The sequence below is a fragment of the Acanthamoeba castellanii genome (assembly GCF_000313135.1).
Source record: "Acanthamoeba castellanii str. Neff unplaced genomic scaffold scf7180000084599, whole genome shotgun sequence".
NCBI classification, from domain to species: Eukaryota; Discosea; order Longamoebia; family Acanthamoebidae; genus Acanthamoeba; species Acanthamoeba castellanii.
Genome location: NW_004457442.1, coordinates 942,386 through 962,929, shown reverse-complemented (window position 1 = coordinate 962,929; position 20,544 = coordinate 942,386). Strand labels below are relative to the sequence as shown.

The 20,544-nt window shown below is 57.6% G+C and overlaps 7 protein-coding genes across 7 annotated transcripts; 3 read left to right on the top strand and 4 right to left on the bottom strand.

Moving 5' to 3' along the window:
• Window positions 1–271: 271 nt before the first annotated feature.
• On the top strand, window positions 272–1,574 carry ACA1_061560 (uncharacterized protein; the record flags this gene model as incomplete). The annotated part of the gene is made up of 3 exons (XM_004339381.1): window positions 272–491; window positions 595–677; window positions 897–1,574. 3 exons carry the CDS (start codon window positions 272–274, stop codon window positions 1,572–1,574), a joined length of 981 nt encoding a protein of 326 aa, XP_004339429.1.
• Window positions 1,575–1,668: 94 nt separating this feature from the next.
• Window positions 1,669–2,586, bottom strand: ACA1_061550 (6hydroxy-D-nicotine oxidase; the record flags this gene model as incomplete). Its single annotated transcript, XM_004339380.1, has 4 exons — window positions 1,669–1,817; window positions 1,877–1,974; window positions 2,056–2,449; window positions 2,529–2,586. The coding sequence occupies 4 exons, from the start codon at window positions 2,584–2,586 to the stop codon at window positions 1,669–1,671; spliced, it is 699 nt and encodes a 232-aa protein (XP_004339428.1).
• A 263-nt stretch (window positions 2,587–2,849) lies between these two features.
• ACA1_061540 (WD domain, G-beta repeat-containing protein) lies at window positions 2,850–7,549 on the top strand (the record flags this gene model as incomplete). The annotated part of the gene is made up of 18 exons (XM_004339379.1): window positions 2,850–2,989; window positions 3,126–3,252; window positions 3,339–3,404; window positions 3,518–3,639; window positions 3,736–3,799; window positions 3,897–3,991; window positions 4,074–4,326; window positions 4,422–4,611; window positions 4,709–4,923; window positions 5,010–5,080; window positions 5,159–5,298; window positions 5,400–5,533; window positions 5,631–5,765; window positions 5,871–6,059; window positions 6,129–6,288; window positions 6,371–6,834; window positions 6,926–7,010; window positions 7,092–7,549. The coding sequence occupies 18 exons, from the start codon at window positions 2,850–2,852 to the stop codon at window positions 7,547–7,549; spliced, it is 3,108 nt and encodes a 1,035-aa protein (XP_004339427.1).
• Window positions 7,550–7,924: 375 nt separating this feature from the next.
• On the top strand, window positions 7,925–8,771 carry ACA1_061530 (ribosomal protein L10, putative; the record flags this gene model as incomplete). Its single annotated transcript, XM_004339378.1, has 3 exons — window positions 7,925–7,934; window positions 8,077–8,395; window positions 8,474–8,771. The coding sequence occupies 3 exons, from the start codon at window positions 7,925–7,927 to the stop codon at window positions 8,769–8,771; spliced, it is 627 nt and encodes a 208-aa protein (XP_004339426.1).
• Window positions 8,772–8,921: 150 nt separating this feature from the next.
• ACA1_061520 (small nuclear ribonucleoprotein e, putative) lies at window positions 8,922–9,478 on the bottom strand (the record flags this gene model as incomplete). The annotated part of the gene is made up of 4 exons (XM_004339377.1): window positions 8,922–9,056; window positions 9,175–9,237; window positions 9,309–9,335; window positions 9,431–9,478. The coding sequence occupies 4 exons, from the start codon at window positions 9,476–9,478 to the stop codon at window positions 8,922–8,924; spliced, it is 273 nt and encodes a 90-aa protein (XP_004339425.1).
• A 158-nt stretch (window positions 9,479–9,636) lies between these two features.
• ACA1_061510 (5'nucleotidase, putative) lies at window positions 9,637–14,714 on the bottom strand (the record flags this gene model as incomplete). Its single annotated transcript, XM_004339376.1, has 20 exons — window positions 9,637–9,741; window positions 9,822–10,004; window positions 10,124–10,306; window positions 10,410–10,628; window positions 10,711–10,797; window positions 10,900–11,115; window positions 11,214–11,300; window positions 11,434–11,714; window positions 11,888–12,065; window positions 12,136–12,387; window positions 12,468–12,651; window positions 12,773–12,876; window positions 12,981–13,064; window positions 13,148–13,347; window positions 13,432–13,545; window positions 13,640–13,700; window positions 13,802–14,005; window positions 14,105–14,214; window positions 14,365–14,586; window positions 14,657–14,714. 20 exons carry the CDS (start codon window positions 14,712–14,714, stop codon window positions 9,637–9,639), a joined length of 3,132 nt encoding a protein of 1,043 aa, XP_004339424.1.
• A 410-nt stretch (window positions 14,715–15,124) lies between these two features.
• On the bottom strand, window positions 15,125–20,506 carry ACA1_061500 (NAD nucleotidase, putative; the record flags this gene model as incomplete). The annotated part of the gene is made up of 20 exons (XM_004339375.1): window positions 15,125–15,271; window positions 15,424–15,606; window positions 15,801–15,983; window positions 16,068–16,286; window positions 16,443–16,934; window positions 17,092–17,249; window positions 17,339–17,723; window positions 17,857–18,013; window positions 18,093–18,283; window positions 18,410–18,463; window positions 18,561–18,665; window positions 18,754–18,800; window positions 18,890–19,006; window positions 19,071–19,131; window positions 19,215–19,277; window positions 19,395–19,529; window positions 19,630–19,679; window positions 19,852–19,911; window positions 20,115–20,333; window positions 20,440–20,506. The coding sequence occupies 20 exons, from the start codon at window positions 20,504–20,506 to the stop codon at window positions 15,125–15,127; spliced, it is 3,093 nt and encodes a 1,030-aa protein (XP_004339423.1).
• Window positions 20,507–20,544: the final 38 nt, after the last annotated feature.

Sequence of the window (20,544 nt, the reverse complement as noted above, 5' to 3'; positions counted from 1 at the left end):
GATGTCCCCCGTTCTTCCTCATTCCACAAGGTTGTAGATAAATGAACCTAGAAAACTTGTACGCCGCGTTCCGCTTGGCTCTTGTGCTTGAGGTGAAGAATTTCAAATATGTAGAGGTTACCTTGCGACGAATATTTTGGAATCCAGGCGACTGATGGGCGGAGCAGCGTGGCGAGCACAGAAGACAAAAATAAACACAAAAAGAAGAACCACAAATACATCAAGAAAGCGCAAGTAAACTGTTGGAGGGGTCGCCTGGGCCGCGGTGCTCATGACGGACTCAGCACAAGGAAGCGGTGGACGCGGAGACGCGGAGACAAAGCAGCCACTGTTCTACGCGCCCTCGCCGCTCAACGTGTTCGGCGTCGACCCCAAGCATTTCCAGAAATGGCTGCAAGTGTGGGACGAAAGGCGAACGTTCAACGATGTGCAGCCCTCTCCCGACCACCCAAAGAAGCTAAACTGTGTCTCTCCCGACTTTGTCCTTCGAGGTACCCCCTCGGCTCCATCTCTTCACAAATTTATATGATTTGTTGATTTTATACGACAAGACTTTTGTCTGACGCGTTACCTATCCACTTGCCGAGTGATTAGCGGGAAGAAGCAAGCAATGGCGTTCAAGGGTGGTGGTGCTGCGAGGCCACTTCCTCTACTACTTTCGTTACCCCGTCAAGCCCGTACGTAACCAGGCCACGTTTTGCTTTCTGTCTACTTCCCTAATCACGCGCTACGATCACGCGGTCACAGAACCACACATGCAGAGGCGTGGTGCTGGTTAAGGGTACCTCTTCCTTCTGCCTGCCAGCGTGTTGATGCTTCTGCCGCATAAGCTCAACCTCCGTGCTCACCCCTGGCCTCATTCTCATTCGTTAGGGTGCGCGGTGACGACCTTCCAGTCGTTTGAAGGCAAGGCCAACGTGGTGATGATTGGACCCAACACCACTCGCAAGCCGGGGTGGCGGCCTGATCTGACCAGGCGTTTCTACTTCAGCCTCAGCTCGCCCGCAGAGCTCAAGAAGTGGTATGCATCACTACCTGCGTACCCCCACGTGCTATGCATGCCCGAAGCAGGAAAACTGACTGTCCGCTCTGCCAGGTATCAGATGCTGAAGCTGGCCGCGCACACGGAGAAGACATACAACAAGTACATGGTCAAGACCATCACCGTCCCGGCGACCTCTCCCCCTGCTCCTCCCACCCAGCAGGCGGCAGCAACGAAGGATGCCAAAGCGTCAGCAGGGAAACAGGAGCGAACGGTCGATAGCGACCCGCGCCCTGTCCAGCACAACAACGCCGAAGGGCAGTCACCGCCGCCGCCGCAGCAGCAAAAGAAAAGAGCAAACAGCAAGAAGAAGACGTCGTCGGGCGAGCGATCCGCCACCGCCGATGGAGCGAGCGGTAAAGTGTCGGATGCTGGTGGCCAGACAGACGACGCAGCGGCCGAGCAGGCGGCGACGAACCAGCCCGACCCCATCGATTCAAGCAAGGACAAAAGCAAGAAGAAAAAGAAGAAGAGCAAGAGGAAGCAGACCGACGACGTCAATGAAGCGAAGGAGGTTCCCAACGAATCCTAGCGACTCCTCCACTCACGCATACTCCACCCCACCATTTGTACATTACCACTTATATTTGTATATTCATCATCACCAGCGCCAACGTTGGCCCCGACTATCCTCCCCCCGGCTCTGGTGATGTGGCGGAGCCGATGAAAGAAAGTAGTCGATCACGAAGGAAGCAAGTGGTGTGCTCGTCGCCGAGCTTGTCGTTGGTGAACACGAGGTCCCACCGGCCGAAGGAGTCCAGCCCGGTCTCCGTCTCTGGTGGTACGCGAATGATGTGAGTGTGAATGAGAGCAGGGACAAGATGCATCTAGTACCGTGGCTGTCGATCGGGCTCTCGTGCCACCCCAACTGCTTCTTGAACTCCAGCGGGGACTGCACGCGAAGTCGTACCAACCGCACATCATCAGCGGCTCTGCCACATCAAGACGTTCTCGTGAGTGTCTTGTCACAAAAGACGCCGTCCACACGCATGCATGAAGGACATGACACGCACCTGTGGAGAGATTGCTCAAAGTACTCTATCTCCCACGAGTAGCGAACGCCGGTCACGAAGAAGAGTCGAACCTGTGCAACATCATCGCTAGCTGGGTCTGCGGCTGTCTGGCTAAACATCTGGCGAGCCTGCTCCAGCAAGCGAGAACAGTAGCGAGTTTGATCCAGGGCCTTGATCTCCGTCCAATAGGCAGTCATCATCATGCGGTGCTGCTCCTTGTACTCGCGGTCCGTCAAGAGTCGGTCGTGGTCGATCTCATCACGGAACTTGAGCGTGAAGTCCTCCTTGAAAAGATCCGTCGTCGATGCAAAGACGCTCTCTACGCGTGGCCCACAGCCTTCCCTATGTCCCCCACCGAACAAGCCCTTCGCCACCCCCACCAGGTGGTCCTTCCCTGCACCCGGTCAGCCCCGACAAACCGGCAACAACGTTCTGCGCACACAGTCCGGTGGGAACCATGGTTGCCGCCATACCTGAGAACCGCTTGCCCGATACGAGAACGATGGCGTTGGCGGGTGTGCTCAAGTCCATGACTGTGGCTCGTTGAGCTCAAGATCAATTTCTCCATGTTTTCCTTTTTTCCTGACGATTTTGCCCTGGGCGCGGTGTTCTGCCTTTCTTCTCTGGCGCGGAGACGCAGTTGTGTTGTGAAGGATCCTCATCTTCGGCTCGCGATCGCCTCCTCTCTTCCGCTTCTTTCCCTCTCCACGTTCTGAAGGGTTGTTGTCGCGGTGCTGCATCCGTAATCACCGCACCATCCACTCCGGGATCAATTTCCATTTTTAATTTTCAAAATGCAGTCCGCTGCTCAGCCTTCGTCTTCATCCTCCTCTGCCACTGCCTCCACCTCCGCCGCTCCTTCTTCTTCCTGGCAGGAGCGCATTGCCGGTGGCCGCATCACCACTGCTCCGCCCGCCTTCACCAAAGATGGAGAGTACGCAATCTTTCTACTCGTTCACATTATCTCATGAGATTTTCCCATGTCTGCGAAGTGCCTCCCTCTCATGACTATTCTTGATGTTTAATCTTTTGAATTTTTGTTCCGAATCTCACCTTTCTCGTTCCCACAGTTTTTTGATCACCTGCGCGGCCTCGGTGCTGAAGGTGTACAGCGTCAAGACGGGCGAGGTCGTCAAGACCCTGCGACACAAGTCCCGGGTGACCGGCTTCTTCTTCAACCCGGCCAACGCCCTGCAGGTACCTTCTTGTTCCAAGAGCAAACAACAGTTTGGCGTTTGTTTTTGTCGCCTTGTCGAGCCGCTGAACACGTTTGGTGGGTCCAGCTCTACTCGGCGGCAGAGGAGGGCATCATCCGCCTGTGGGACTTTGAAGACGGCGTGCTCCTCAAGGTATGCTGCGTTTGACTTCGCGCTCTTTGGCTTCATGTTGCGGCGCGGCGGTGCGCAAGTGGTGAGCGCGTGCTAACGAAGGCTTGCTTGCCGGTATGGCATTCGCGACACAGAGCTGGAAGATTGGTGGTGAGGGGAAGATCAACCAGGCTGTTCTCGACGCGACCCAGCGCGTGGTCTACCTGAGCATCTGCAAGGTGGACCCCAATACCAGTCAGGAGACCCATCTCATCAGGTACCTGACCCGGCCCGGGCGCGAGCGTCGGCGCCAGGCAACAACGTGCTGACACAACGTGTTATCTCTTCTTTCCCCTCTCACCGATCGCTGCAGCACATTCAACTTGAACACCTGCACGAGCCGAGTGCGATACACCACCAGCAAGCCCCTTGCCAAGGTACGAATCGACCGCATGAGGGGCACGTGACAGAGAGCTGGTGCATGCGCCCGCTTTCATCCGCGTCTGACCGTCAGCTCTCTTTCATCACACGCAGCTGTACGTCAGCCCGCGGGGTGACTTCTTTGCCGCCCTCCAAGACAATTGTTGCGGATTCCAGTTGTTCAACGTGAACACGAAGGACATGCAGTCGTACGTTGCGCCGACTGTTTTATATTTATATTTATATTTTAACTTAGTTGTCCAATCGCTTACGCCCTCCTTCGTTCGACAGCATCCACCACCCCCACAAGATCACTTCGTTCGACTTCCATCCGACCGAGCCGTGCGTGGCGTACGGAGATGAGGCGGGCGTGATTCGAGTAAACTACTGCCTCCCCCGCGTCGATCCGATGGACAGCGACGCCAAGCCCCAGGTCCAGCCCAACAAGCAAACCCGCATCGACAGATACGACTGGCACACCTCCCCCATCTCTGCGCTTCAGTTTTCTCCCGACGGCTTCTACCTGCTCTCCGGCGGTCAAGAGGTGCGGCCACGTTGCTTCCAAGCCTTCCTGCGCCTCTTTTCTTTTTCTTTTTCTTCTTTTTCTTTAATTTTATACGATTCTGACCGTGCGCGCAGGAAGTGTTGGTTCTCTGGCGTCTGAACACCAGCGGCAGAATTTTCATTCCCCGCCTGGGTGCCGCCATCTCGTCGGTCACTCTCAACGAGCAAGGAACGGTCTACGCGGTGTGCTGCGCCGACAACAGCGTCCGTATCATTGACGCTTTGACGAGGGACATGGTCATGAAGATCCAGGGAATCAGCTTGGGTAGCCTTCATTCCCTTTGCCTGTTGAGCTTCAAACGAGTTCTCGGTCCATCTCACTCCACAACTTTGACACCACACACGCACACGCACACGTCCAGATATCGGCAGCATGCCTATTATCATCGACCCGCGCAACGACCTCGTCGTCACGTCGTTCAAGCACGGGTCCCTGCAGCGCTACGACTCCGTGCGCGACAGGCATGTCGACGAAATGGAGATCGTTGCCAACCCACAGATTGATGAGAGAGGGCATCTCCCGTTTGCCACTGTGAAGCATGTGGCCTTTGGCCCCAAGGGCAGCTTCATGGTCACGGTACATAGCCCGCGCCCTCTTTGTGGCTTGTGGGTGATGAGACATGTTTGGCGCTTACTCACTTCCACCGCCACACATGTGTACAGACCGATTACCGTGATTACACGGACATCGACGCCGAAATTGTCATCAAGTTTTGGCTGCACGACGGAAAGCAGTATGACACCCATCCACCCACCCGCCATTGCGATACACTGCGGGGTGAGGGGACTGACCCTCTGTCGCCACGACGCAGGTACACGCTCAACACCACGGCGCAGAAGGCCCACAGCGCACCTATCACGGGGCTGGCTTGTCACCCCATCCTCCCGCTGGTCGCCTCGTGCTCTCGGGACGGCAAGTTCAAGCTTTGGGAACAGATCGAGAGGCCACCTCGTACGTACACACACACACACACACACACACACACACAACGCGCGACACGCATCTTCGGCCCGCTGACTCCATAAAATTCGCTCTATGTGTCATCTCGGCAGCTCCCGGCAGCAAGAACAAGGACGTGACCCGCCCCGTCTGGGTGTGCCGCTCGGTGGGCGACTTCAAGGGTCTGTCGGCTTCTGGCCTCTCCTTCTCCACCGACGGTTCCCTCCTCGCCGTTGCTTACAAATCGGTACGCGTCCGCCTTCGCCACTGTCGAACGCATCCATCAACAAGCGCTCTGCGCGGCTTCGCTCATTCGCCCCCCCCCCGCACTTCGCAATGCGCAGACGATTACCCTTTGGGACCCGATGTCGAACACCTTCCACCGCTCGCTCACCTTCACCAACGGAGTCGCCAAATCGATCAAGCATTTGGCCTTCATTCCCTCGTCTCGTTATTTGGTCTCCGCCACCCGCCACCAGGTAGGAGACTCCCGACTCTCTTCTTTCTCACATTCGCCGCAGTTGACTGACGCCAGTCCTTCTTCTTCTTCTTCTTGCCGGTCATCGATTGCCTGCTGTGTATAGCTGTTTGTGTGGGATCTGGTGCGCTGTGCTATTGTGTGGAGCTACAACGTGGAGGTGCACAGGCTGGCGGTGGATATGTCGGTCAACTACAAGGCCAACCTGGTCTTCCCGTCGCCCGCCTCCCTCGTCTCGTCTTTCGTGGTCACCAACGGGCAGCACATCTTCCTCTTCAACCCGTCGTCGCCCAAGGTATACGAAGCCTCCCCGCCCCACCGCACCGCGCGCCCGCGGTCGCTGACCCACTCTTTCCCGTCATAGCCCCTGCACGTGTGGTCGGCGGAGAAGCGCGTGGTCCGGTCGCTCGCCTTTGTGGCGACGTCGAGCCTCTTGCCCGAGGGTCGTGTCGTCTACATGAACGACAAGTGCGAGCTCGTCTGCCTGGAGAAGAAGCTGGACAAGAAGACCGAAAACAAGACAGGTACACACACACACATGCTCAGTTGCCTTTGCTTTTCTTTTTGTTGGTGCGTGCTGCTCACCTCCGGTTTGTTCGTGCGCAGACCAGGAGAAGGTGTCGCTGAGCATGTCGAAGGTGAAGGGCGCCAAGAAGGAGGTCACGGAGGAGAAGCTGTCGGCATTCGAGAGCGCGTTCGGCAAGCTCTCGGTCGCCGGCGCCACCACGAAGGAGGGCGGCGAGGACACGGGCGTCATCATCGCGCGCGAGGACACCGGCTCCCTCTTCAACCCCATCGCGCCGCAGCTCTCCCATCTCTTCAACGGGCCGTCCCATCTGTTGCCCTCGCCGGCCAAGATCTACTCCTCGTTCATGGAGGGCCTGCTCAAGAAGGCGCACACCCAGGTCGCCGCCACCGCCGACGCTGCTGCCCAGCAGCCAACCGGCGCCGAGGATAATGGCGACTCGGCCATGCAGCTGGACGCGCCGGCCGAGGCCGTCGACGACAAGAAGAAGAAGGAGCACGCCGCCGCGGCCAACGGCGTGGACGATGCCAGCACTTCGAAGAACGTACGCTCACCATTTGACACTTCTCCCTTCTACAAAGTGCGCGTGTGTGGGCGCTGACATTTCTTTCTCTCATGAATTGAACTGTTCACAGCAACACAAGAGGCAGACCAAGATTACGGAGAAGACCTTCTACGACTCGATGTTCAAGTTCTTCTCCTCCTACGCTGCTCGCGACGGTAAGTGTCCTGCACGGCCCTGCTGCTGCTGCTGCTGCCCTCTTTGTGTGAAGAGAAGAAGCTGAGGCCATGCATTTACAGAAGAAACGGAGATGCCGGCTTCGCTGCTCAACGAGCTCACGGCACCCGTGCGGCCGCCGAAGCAGGCCACGCAGCAGAAGCAGGGCAAGGGCAAGGCCAAAACGCAAAGCGGAAGCGGCGGTGACAAGAACGGCAAGGCCAACCCGCAGCAGAAGAAGGCCAATAGTGGCAAGACCGAGGAGGCAACGCCCGTGACGACCACCGCCACGCCGGCGGATGCCACGCCCGAGGCGGTCGCGGCCACTGCCACCACGCCCACTCCCACGAAGAGCCCGCGAAAGAAGAAGCGCGCTTCGGTGCCCGCGGCAGGAGGTGAGGCGGACGCCATGGCCGTGGAAAGCCACACCACCACCGGCAGCAGCGGACCCCGAGAGGAGCCGGCGCAGGCGAATGGCACCAAGACCACCACGCCACGAAGGCGCAGGAAGAGCTCGAACGGATCGCAACAGCAGGAGTAGTGGGCGATGTGCTGCACATCCCCACACCCACACACAACGTACTAAATCCCACTTTTGAACGAAACACGTGCACGTCACATTCGCGGCCACGCCCACGAGGCCTGTTCTCCTTCATCACCGCCTTCATCACCGCCTTCAACGCCCATCGTGCGTCGCCCTCTACGCTTGGTTCCCTCTCCGTTTCGCTACTTTTGTCGGCGAGCGAGCGAGAAAGAAGCAAAAAGAAGGTGCGATGCTGGGATAAATCCGGGCATTAACTCCGCGCAATCCAGGCAAAAAGGCGATAGCCACGTCTTTCTTCTCTCTTTCTCCTTTCTCTCTCTCTTAAATCGGCCGTCGTCGTTCAGGCTTTCAGTTTCTGAACACATCGCAAAGATGGGACGCAGTACGTACCCCTGCATCTCTCGCTTCTATGTGTGCCTACATGTATTGCCCGTTCTTGTGCTGCGTGGTGGTTGATCCTCTATGGAATCAGACCTATGACCCGTTTGATGCAAATTGTTAATCGAATCATGCGCAATTCTTAGGACCCGCTCGTTGCTACCGCTACTGTAAGAACAAGCCTTACATCAAGTCCCGCTACTGCCGTGGTGTCCCCGAGCCCAAGCTCAGGATCTACGATCTCGGCAGGAAGAAGGCCGGCGTGGATGAGTTCCCCTTCGTTGCCCACCTTCTGTCGTGGGAGCACGAGCAGATCTCCTCGGAGGCTCTTGAGGCTGCCCGTATCTCGTGCAACAAGTACATCACCAAGATGGCTGGTAAGGACTCCTTCCACATGAGGGTCCGCGTGCACCCCTACCACATCCTCCGTATCAACAAGATGTTGTCGTGCGCCGGTGCTGACAGGTACGCTTACGCCCCTCGCCCTCTCTTCATTTTCATCCATTGTTTTTCTGTACCCATTCTCACCATGCACGCCTGCAGACTGCAGACTGGTATGCGTGGTGCCTTCGGTAAGCCCGCTGGTTGCGTCGCTCGCGTCAAGATCGGTCAGATCCTCTTCTCTGTCCGTTCCAAGGACAACTCCAAGGCCCACGTCATCGAGGCCCTCCGCCGTGCCAAGTACAAGTTCCCCGGCAGGCAAAAGATCGTCCTCTCCAACAAGTGGGGTTTCACTCCCCTCCAGAGGGAGGAGTACCTGCAGCTCAAGAGCGAGGGCAGGATCATTCCCGACGGTGTCAACGCCAAGGTGGTCAAGAACAAGGGTGTCCTCGGCTTCTAAGTCAACCCTGCAAATATACACCTTATGCCACACAATTGATGAAACGTTTGTATCCATCTCGAGGCACACGGGCGTAGCTTCATCCATTTTTTTGCTTGGATTTTGTTGTGTCGATTTGTATGAGCTCCAAAAAAGAGAACGGCGATCCATTTACTTGCTGGTGTTGAGCATCATGGTGATGTTGTCGCCCTTGAGCAAGATCCTGCCAAGGGGCGTCCTGGTGCCGCGCTTCGTCGACACCTCCTCAGCCTCGTCCAGCACCAGGTTCATGTACTCGTCAAAACCCTGCGGATCAAGAACATTCATGCAAATAAATAAATAAATCAATGAAAATAATAAATAAAAATAGAAAACAACATGAGGGAAGAGCCACATGAGGCGCAAAGCGGGTGGGTATGCGTACAATGATGCGGCCCTCGATTCTAAGATCGGTGTTCTCATAGAGCATGATCTGAATCCTCGATTTCTGAAAAGAACGAAGGAAATGGAAGATAAGTAGACGGAGATGGATCGCATAACAAGCAAGGAGGAACGTACGTTCTGGAGGAACCGGAAGATCAAGTTCTGCAGTGCCGCAAGCAAAATTGAGAGGGGGGTGAGTGATTAATTGACAAAGAAATACAGCCAAAGAAAGCTGTGCAAGTGAGTTGGGGGCGTACGATCGGCTGAGTCATAATCTTCTGCACCTTGGGTCCGCGGGCCGCCATTTTGAGTGTTGAATCGAAGGCGAAGGGTTGCGGCTCTGTTTTCTTCTTCACGAGATGGAGATGATGTGCGATCAGCCCACTCTGGTGTGCTGGCAAGAAAATTGCTGGAAAAGTTTTTTATTTGGCACTAATAAAAATAAAATTTAATTGTTCACCGGTCATCGGCTGCCTTCTGCCTCGGATTCACTTTCGCTTTCGTCACTGCTGGCAAAGTCCCTGATGTTAATGTCTCGCGTGATGTACTTGAGCCGCTCAAGCGATTCCTACACGACCACGACACCAGGTCTTGGTCAGACCACATTCATTGTCATTGCCGATAACACTGGCGCCAAAGACGACGTACCTGGACGGCGTAGGGCGGGAATTCGCTCAGCTCGTCGTGGATCTCCTTGCCGTGCGATCGCACGAACTGGTACAGGACTGTGAGGGCCTTCTTGCGGAACTGCCGCGGCACGATCGACGTCGGCGGGTCTCCGAACCGCGGCTCGTCCGTCTCCGCGCACAGGCCGTTGAAGAACTCCTCCAACTGTGGCGATCAGGTTGTCATGAAGATGGTGAGGGACATATATTTGCATATATATATTACATAAACAAAGAAACGTTGATATATAATATACTTTTGATACGTGGAGGGTGAAGTTGTACCTTGCCGACGTTACGCTCGATGAAGCCGTTCATGACCTCCATGAACTCCTCCTTGCCGCTGAAGTCGTTCTTGTTGGCCAGGTTCTGCAGCACCTTGGCGATCAGGATCAGCGTCCGGTGCGTCTTTGGGTGCACCTCGCCCTTGACTAGGCCGTAGCTCTGTGGCACCAGCAGCGCCGGGCACTGCACTCATCGCGGGCATGAGCACTGACACGCACACGCACACGCACGCACCACCGCACACGCACACGCCACCGCACACGCGCGTGGGTCGGCGACAACGTACGATGAAGCGGAGGAAGATGAGGTTGCCCAGCACGCGGTGGATGTAGTCCGGGTGGTCGTAGCGCATGTCCTCGTAGAGCATGTGGCACAGCTGCCGCAGGTACAGCGGGAAGTAGGGCAGGGAGGTGAAGATGCGGGTGGCCAGCTTCTGCAGGATGAGCTCCAGCTGCAGTCGCCCGACCGAGTTGTCCTGGCCCTCCTCCAGGTGCTTCGGGTTGATCTGGTCGTCGGCGCACGCACGCACCAAGGTCACTCCCCCGCCCACCCGACAACTGTGCACCTCACCTGTGTGGGGCAGGTACCTCGACCGAGGTAGTGAGCGAGAAGATGGTCCCGAGCGGCGCCGGGTCGCTGTCGGTGACATTGCTCTTCGACGGGTTGCTCCCGAGCTGAAAGCAAAGGCACAGAAGTGAGTGTGACACTTCATCAAAATGACGATGACGATGGTGATGGTGATGGTGATGATGCCGATGATGATGACGGGTGGGTACGTGGGCGTTGTTGGCGAGCTCGAGCTCGGCGATGGGGAGCGCGAAGGTGTTCCAGAGGTAGGGCAGGCCGACCATGCGGCTGAAGACGGAGAAGGCCTGCACGCCGGGCGTGTCCTCGCGGAACAGCACCTTCTCGTCGTCGAGCGCCATGAGCTCGTTCTTGAGCAGCAGCCGGATCAGGTCCGTGCCCTTGTCAGACGACTGGTACACCAGCATCTGCGCGCCCATCGGGCGACAGCTCAGTCACTGTGAGCCATGCCTTGGTGTGTGTGTGTGTGTGTGTGTGTGTGTGTGTGCGTGTGTGTGGTGGGTACCATGGCTGCGGCCACTTCGTCGCTCGACGAAGGCTTGGCGTGGGCGACGTTGCCAATGGCCTGAACCACGTGCTTGTCCATCAGGAACTTGATGACACACGACGCACACGACGCACACGACGCACACGACGCACACGACGCACACGACGCACACGACAAGCCGACTTCAGTCCCAAGCGAGCGCGAACGGATCAAGCAGCAAGCGGGTTGTAGGTGGTACCTCCTCGAGCACGGTCTGCACCTTGACGCTGAGGCGGCGCATGGGCAGCATCTTGACCTCGGCCCCGGCCTCCAGCGAGTCCCGGCGCCACACGAGCAGCTGGTAGTTGGGCTCCTTGAGGATGAGCTTCGGCCGCCGGTACCGCATGTACCCGAGCACGAGCACGGCGACCAGCACCGCCAGCACCACCGCCATGAACGCCAGCGGCAGAATGACGCCCAACGCAATCGCCAGAGTGTCGTCCGAGCCCGACGACGATGACGAGAAGTCGCAGAATTCGCCTACACACGACACGACACACGACACACGACCAACGACACACACGGCACGACACATGACACGCACGGCACGACCAACGACACAACACGCGGTACGGCACGGCACGGCACGCGCGACGCGACACGCATGAGCAATCGATTGGTGGTTGGATACCGGAGAGGGAGGTGCGGTGAACCAGTGGCGCCAGGGGCGGTGCACTCGCAGGAGCCGGCGATGCAGTCGCCGTTGCCGTTGCACAGCAGCTCGGTGGTGGAGCCGGGCGCGATGCAGGTCCGGCGTGAGGCGGTGCTGGTCACGATGAGACCCGTGGCAAAGCCCGTGATCGGACCCGCAGCCAAGCCCTCTCGATACACCTGCACCAGGACTGGTCAATCAAACATAAAAAGAATAATAATAAAATGAACGAATCGCAAGGCGGCGCACGTTCTCGGCGGTGCGGACGGTGGTCTGCACGTTCTGGGCGTTGGCGGGGATGACCGCGTAGCCGTCCTGTCCGCTCGAGATGTAAGAGATGGTGGTGAGCGAGTAGTCGCGCTCGGGATCGACCAGCGTCCAGGTGGTGGCCCGCTGGGTGGTCGTCGCGGCGGCGGCGATCGCAGAGTCTTGCACCCACACGTTGACGATGCGCATCCCGACGGACTCCTTCGCATTGAATGTGAACCGAAGCCCCGACACCTGTGAACGAAGGTGTTTAGAAGAAAGAACGAAAGCGAGGCGAAAGCGAAAGGCAAAGAACGAAGGATGGTGGTTCGCACCTGGAGGAAGCGTCCGATGCCCTGCGAAATTTCAAAGGAGGTCTCGTTGGAGAGGGACACCGAGTGCTCGAGCACCTCGAGCAGGTGCTTGCCCTTGAGGTCCATTGTCACGATCAAGTCGGCCGGGAACGGGAACGATCGCACGAACTGCGCCAGCGTGACGTTGCCCGCCTCGACCGACCCTCTACCAGTGCGTGCGTGCGGTGGTGATCAGCTCGACCGGTGTGTGTGTGTGTTGTGTTGTGTTGTGTTGTGTTGTGTGCGTGCGCGCGTGCGTGCTTGCGTAAGTGAGAAAGAGTGTTTACCCGAAGGAGCCGCCGTTGACGATTCCGATCTCGGTCCGGCCGGCTTTCTTAAGCGCCTCTGCGGTCCAGCTGCCCAGACCGCACTCGCCAAACATGCATCGATGCTGCGACGTATAACCAGTGAGTGCAGGAGCACAAGCAAACGTGCGTTTAAACAAACAATAAAAGAAAAGAAAAAGAAAAAGAAAGGAGAAAGCAGTGTGCTTACGTTGTAGTCCAGCGGCACCTCGGCCGAGCCGATTACTCGGCTAAGACCGGCCATCGAACGGTTGTAGTCTTGAATCACCTCCGCCTGGGTATCGATTCAAGTGAGCGAAACAGCAGCAATCCAGCGTGTCGTGTCGTGCGTGTCGTTGCACAAGTGCACATGGTCACCTGAATGCTGGCCACGGGCGTGATGTCATCGTCCAACGGGACGGCGTCGCCAGAGCAGCTCTCGACCACTCCGTATTCGTCGAACACGACGTCGAGCTTGCCCACGTGCTTGCCCCACACCCCCACGCCGGCGATGCACACCTTCTGCTTCCACAGGAGCCGCTCCACCACCGGGTACGGGCCGATCGGAGTCTCCGAATCTATGACCCCAACCCACACACGAGGGCCTGGCGTGAAAAGGGGCGCAAAGAGCAAAGTGGGGTGGGCTTTTGGTGAGTTAGTACCGTTTTGGTTGGCGTAGAACTGGCCCTGCACGAGCACGACGTCAATGCCCAGCACGCGCTGGACGAGCGGCTCCACCAGCCGCAGGTTGCTCACCGCCACCACGATCTTGTTCACTATACAGCACCAAGAAGAAGAAGAAGAAGGTGATGATGATGAAGAAGAGGAATTAGTGTCAGAACAAGCCCCAAAACGCTCCAATCAACGCACCTCCTTCGTTGAGCAGGCTGCCCACGGCCACCTGCAGCGCCATGATCTCCTCGGTCGAGTCCTGGGGCGAAGCGAGTGAGTGGTGAGACGGTGGGTGTGGAACCACTCACACGCGACAGAAACAGACTAAAGCGGGTCCGGGGCGTCGGACAAGGTGCGTACCAGGCGACCGGGCTGGGAGACGAGGCCGGCGATGTTGGCGGGCATGGTGCCGGCGAACCCCACCTTCTGGCCGTCGGTGTAGCCGATGGTGGCGTACTGCTGGACGGTCAGGTTTGCCAGCGCGGACTCGTTCTGCATCCCCACCAGGTTGGAACACACCGCTGTCGCGCCGTCGGCCTCCATGGCAGCCAGGAACGAGCTCAACTGCGCTCCGCACACACCCGCAACGATCGCCATAATGGAGCCATGGCAGCCATGGTCAGTTATGATGTCTCTGCGGCACGCGCACGTGTGGACACGTACCACGCTGAGACCGCCCTGCATGTCGTAGAGGTCAAGTTTGACGACGTCGTAGCCCACGCCCTTGGTGTAGTTGGTCACCAGCTCCGGGCTGAAGAGGAAGTAGTTGGCTCCTGCAGTCCACACACGAAGACAGAATTAGATACCATCGTTTGACCCCCTGCATCGGCCAGAAAGAACGAAAGCGACGACAAAACAGCGAAGACGAACAGCGAAGACGAAGACCTCGGCCGGAGAAAAGCGGCGAGGCGGGAGCGGCATACCCGGGAGGCTGTTGCCAGTGTCCACGACCAGCGCGTGTGCGCTGTCATTTCGAAGCTGGGCGATGAGGGCGGCGCGACGGGCCACCCCGCCCAGGCAGAAGGGCAGGTCCGACGTGTAGGACGTGTCGGTGGGCGCACACGGGTTGTTGGCCACGTTGACGGCCACCACGGCCCCGAACGTGTCGCCCGAGTGCACCACCGTCAGGTTCCACCCGGTCACCCCTGGCGGTGTCAAGATGAGTTAATGGGGGGGGGGTGGTAGTGAAGGTTAGGAAAGGTTCAACGTGCGTACCCGAGGCAGTGAGAAAAAAGACGAACAAAAAGGTGTAGAGGCCTCGCCGGGGGTCCATTGTGGCTTGTGGTGGCGGCGAGTTGCGTGTGTACTCGCTTGAATGTTGACGGCTGGCTCCGGGCGACGGGGCACGAGACAAGGGTGACAAGCGATGCCGATCCGCTGTTCGCGTACTTCCGGAGGAACTGCCGCTGCGGAGTGCAGGACCAATAGCACACGCTTCATAAGCGGGCTTCGCTTATGGTACAATTTTTATCTGCTCTCTTTTTGTCAATTTTATCTGCTCGTCGAGCTGGGTGATGCAAAACTGTATTGACGGGTCTGTGTGGCCGCCTTAGCAGGCCAGAATGGAACATTCGAAGTCGGTGATGAGGGAGGGTGGGTCAAAGTGGGGGTAGGGATGGTGGGCAAGGAAAGGGACCACTATTGGTGGTGGGGAGGTGGCGATTATCATCGGCTGGCCTAGGCCTAGGCCTGTGGTCGGGGCGTGAGCGCCGTCTCGTCGGCCCTGTCGAGCTCGTCCTGATCACTCGTGCTGCTGTCATCATCGTCGTCCTCGTCCTCATTAAGTGTGTCCACCTCTTGCGCGAGGTACTTGAGTTGCTCCAGCGCGCTCTGCATTCGTGCACACGATTAGCCCCAAATGTCATCATCAACGGCACGTGCGCAAGCGGTGAGGTCCGGAGTGGTGTGTGTGTCGTGCGTCGTGCGTCGTGCGTCGTGTGTGTCATGTGTGTTGCGCGCGTGTGGTGGGTGGAGGGAAAAACCTTGACTTCATAGCTGGGGAACTCGTTGAGCTCGTCGTGGATCTCCTTGGCGTGCGATTGGACAAACTGGTGCATGACCAACATTGCCTTCTTCTTGAACTGTCGCGGCACGATCGACGTTGGCGGGTCTCCGAACTTGGGCTCATCCGTCGGCTCACACAAGTGATTGAAGAATGCCTCCAACTGGTAGAAGACACAAGCGACACCACCGTCGGTTGGCCAGCACTCACACACACACACAACACACACACAACACACACGACACACACGACACACACAACACACACACACAACACACACACACAACACACACACACACACACACACACACACACACACAGCCCAGGACCAGCGATGGGAGCGACGATAGGGCGTACCTTGGTGATGTTGCGGTGGATGAAGCCGTTCATGGACTCCATGAACTCCTCCTTGCCGCTGAAGTCGTTCTTGTTGGCCAGGTTTTGCAGCACCTTGGCGATCAGGATCAGCGTCCGGTGCGTCTTGGCGTGGGTGTGCTCCTTGACCAGGCCGTAGTTCTGGGGCACCAGCAGCGACGGACACTGCGCAATGCGAAGAAGAAGAAGAATAAGGGGCGAGGTGAGCTTGTGGTGGCTGCTCACCTACGTAGACTGGGCGCAACGTACGATGAAGCGGAGGAAGATGAGGTTGCCCAGCACGCGGTGGATGTAGTCCGGGTGGTCATAGCGCATGTCCTCGTAGAGCATGTGGCACAGCTGCCGCAGGTACAGCGGGAAGTGGGGCAGGGAGTCGGTGATGCGTGAGAGCAGCTTCTGCAGGATGAGCTCCAGCTGCAGCCGCCCGATCGAGTCATCCTGGCCCTCCTCCATATTCTTCGGGTTGATCTGCCCAACGCCAAGGAAGAGAAGAAACCAATTAACAGAGCAGCCTATGTTGCGTGTGTGTGTGTGTGTGTGTGTGTGTGTGTGTGTGTGTGTGTGTGTGTGTGTGTGTGTGTGTGTGCGTTGTGCCTTGTGCGTTGGTTGTGCCTTGTGCGGTACCTCGATGGTGTTGGTGATGGAAAAAATGCTCTGCAGGGGGACGGCGTCGTTGTCAGAGACGTTGGACTTAAGCCGCGGCGAGGCCATATCGTCTGAGTTGTTGGCCATCTCGAGCTCGGCGATGGGGTAGGCAAACACCGACCAGAGGTAGGGCAGGCCGACCATGCGGCTGAACACGGAGAAGGCCTTGACGCCCAGCGTCTCCTCGCGGAACAGCACCTTCTCGTCCTCGGAGAGGAGCTCGTGCTTGAGCAGGGTCTTGATGAGCTTGGTGCCCTTGTTGGACGACTGGTGCACCAGCATCAGCGCGGCCGACACCTCGTCGATGTAGGTGCGCTTGACGTGGATCACCCCGCTGAGGGCCTTGACCACGTGCTTGTCCAGCAGGAACTTCTCGAGCACGGCACCCACCTTGACGTTGATCTTCTTGGCCATGATGGCCTTGTCCTCCATCGATTCCCGGCGCCACACCAACACCTGGAAGTTGGGCTCCTGCAGGTAGAAGAGAACACAAAAAAATAATAATAAATAATTGTTGTAGTTATTATCATTATTATCATTTTTTTCTGATGCTTATTAGTTGAATAATCAGAATAAGAATAAAAAATAATAAATAAGAATAATACGGCGTGAGTTGTACCTTGAGTACCAGCTTGGGCTGCTTGTACTTCATGTAGCCCCACAGGAGGAGGGCGCAGATGATGGCCAAAATGAGCAGGAGAAAGACGAGAGGCAGCACCACGCCCAACACGATCGCGGTCGTGTTGTCGCTCGAGCTGGAGGAGCTGACCGGGCTGCAATGCGCGCCTGCCGACAAGTTGTCACGCGCACGAGGTCAATTGCGAACCATAGAGCGCACGCACGCACGCAACTACGCGAGAGGCCATGCGACGAACCGGCGGTGCCTGGGTCGCATTGGCAGGCGCCTGAGACGCACAGGCCGTTGCTGTTGCACAGGGAGCCGTCCGCGGCAAGGCAGTTGCGCTTCACGGCAGAGCTGCTCACAATCCTGGGCGCGATGCCAGGCATAGCGATTTCGGCCCCCAGATGTTGGAGGATCACCTGATTGAGCGTGTAGCCGAAATTGAGCACGTTGGAGCCGTTGGTGGAGAAGATGGTGTAGCCGTCGCCGCCCTTGGCCATGAAGTCCAGCATGGAGAGCGAGTAGCGCGTGTTGTTGTTGATCAGCTCGGCCCGGCCCTCAGAGTCGATACTCCAAGCGTTCACCACGCGCCAACCGACATCTTGGTTGCTGTTCCAGGAGAACTTGAGACCAGAAATCTGCGTGTGCGTGTGCGGTGGTGGGTGTGCGTGTGCGTGTGCGGTGGTGGGTGTGCGTGTGCGTGTGCGTGTGCGGTGAGTTCGGTGCGCATGGGTAGAAGCTTGGGGGGGGGAAGAAACTACGGCGACGAACCTGAACGAATCGTCCGGTGTTGATCAGGGACACGGAGTTCTCGAGCGCTTCGAGGAGTTCGGCGCCGGTGACGGACATGGTGTAGACAAAGTCCTGGCCGTACTTGACCACCGTCTGCACGTCGATGGCCATAATGGGTCCCTCGGCCCAGCCACCGCTGTACAGGTGCCGCGATAGAGGGTGGCAGCGGTCAGCGGCGGCCAGGCCAGTGATGAAGCTTGCGCAGCAAAGCGTACCCAACGCTGCCGCTGTTGATCATGCCGATCGAGGTGTTGGTCGCCCGGCGCAGCTGGTCGGCCTGCCAGCTGCCGATCGCGCACTCGGTTATGTTGCAACTCCCATCGTAGCTGATGTCGGCGCCCGCCGTGCCGACTTGCGTCGTGTACAGGGCCGCCACCACATCCGTGTAGTAGTTCACCACGTCGTCCTATTAAAAGGGGCGAGGAGTGAGAAGAAGAGGAGCCATGAAGTTTCATTTCATTGACGATCAGAACGCAGCAGCAGCAGCAGCAGCAGAAGAAGGAAGAAGAAGAAATGCGCAGCGCGTGCGTACCTCCACGGAGGCAGCTTCGGGGTAGCTCGACGTGAGGATATGCGCGTCACCGCCCTGATCATTGAGGAGAAGACCATCGAGTGAAGCGCGTGAGTGGGTGAGTCGGGAATGGTGACGTTAGCTCGGAGCCCAGAGGCGGAAGGGAGTGTACCCAGGCCGTGATGACTCCGTACTGGTCGAACTCGAGGTCGAGCTGGCTGATGTACTTGCCGAACGATCCCGAGCCCACTACCAGCACCGGTTGGCCCCAATCCACCTAAACACGAATGGGGGGGGGCGAAAAAATGGAAGCTGTGAGTGGGAGAAGACCACAAGCCAAAGGCGCGGGGCAAGGCGGAGGGTACATTGTAGATCGTCGGGTGAACGCCAAAGATCTCGTCGTTCATAGAAACTGATTGGCGGGGGCGGGAAAGGCTCGATGAGTCGGAAACGAGGGATCCGAGAGTGAACAGCGCGAAAGGTGAGAGTAAGGCGCGGTACCGGTGGGGCTGGTAATGTACAATTCACCGTGAACGATGAGCACATCGATGCCCACTACCTCGTTGATGACGGTGCCAATGAGCGTCTCGTCGTAGATGGTCGCGATGATCTTGTTGACTGTTTTTGGCAACAATGCATCAGCCACGGAGGTAACAAGGTAGTGGGAGGGTCGGACACGCACCGCCGAGGTTGGTCAGTTTGCCGACAGCGGCCTTGAGTGCCTGCACCTCGTTTATAGAGTCCTTTTGCACACACGTGCGTGGAATGAAGGGGTGGTGAGCGCACACATTGCCTTTGATGTCCTGTTGTGGAAAAGCGATGGTACCACGACTGTATCTGTAGTGATCTTGACCCGAATGGACTTGCTCACACCTCCGCAGAAGCCCACCTACCACACGCACCACCGCACATGCACCACCGCACACGCACACGCAACGACGTTGTGTTGTGTTGGCGATACGTCTAAGCGGGTGTAATACCGGCGACAGCGGAGTGCCGTCCGTACCCTTTCGCCGCCGGCAAAGGTGTGGATGGCATAGGTGTCGATCGTGTAGTTGCCCAGGTGCGAGTCGTTGCGGGTGTTGATGAGATTCGACGCCACGATCGTGACATTGTCCACGGCACCCAGGAACTTGCCCAGCTGCAAGACCGACAAGGCACCGCGGTCAGGCATTCGTACACGAATCAGGCCAGCTGCCCAATCAAGGATAAGCTTTAAGCACAGCCCAGCGAATGCGCACCTTGACGGGGTCGGCCACGTCGTGGTCCCCCAACTTGAGGATGCTGTACCCTGTGGGTGCGCATTCACATTCGTGTCCACCAATAACAGGTTGGAGAGTAAAAGGGTAAGCGACGATTGGCAGGTTGTCAACCAAACAAACAAAAAACGGTCACCACGAGCACACAACGACAGAGTGCCCAGAAGCGTGAAATTAAAGGAGCAACGATCCCGGACACAGTACCCAAGGTGGTGTAGAACTGACCGAGAGCCTCCGCGCCACCGGCCGCCTCGAACGGCGAGTCTAGAGAGCACAGATAGAGGAGAGAGAGTGTGAGTGTCAGCCCTTTTCAAACAAAGAAAAGAACAAAAAAACAAACAAATAATAAAACGCGATCTTATTCGTGCTTTAACGCCTAGACCCGGAAAGCGACGAAAGGAGAAGTGTAACTAACGAGTGGTCCAACGGTAGGAGAAGAACGGGAGGGCTCAAGGGAGGGGTGGTACCGGTGAGGAAGTTGCCGCCGTCGACGAGGAGGACGTTTGTGTGGGCGCTGCGCGCGGCGTCGATGTAGGACATGCGGCGGCCCAGGCCTCCAAAGCACTTGGGCGGGTAGGAGCCGTTGGTAAAGGGGGCGCAGGCCGCGTTCAGCTTTGTGACGGCCACCACGGAGCCGTAGGTGTCTTGTGTGTGCAGCAGCGTCATGTTGAACCCCTCGACCACTACTGGGTCCATAGATGAAGATGATTAAAGATTGATGATTGATGAAAACCAACGGTCAGCCATATTCCACCACAGCTGGGCATCCACCTCGTGAGTTCGTCGACGTACCCGCATTGTGCACAAGGCACAGGAAAAGTGCAAGGGCCACGATGGCGAGGCGCACCCGCAGCGACATGATGACCCTTCTTGTTGAGCGGTTTTGGGTACTGTCCG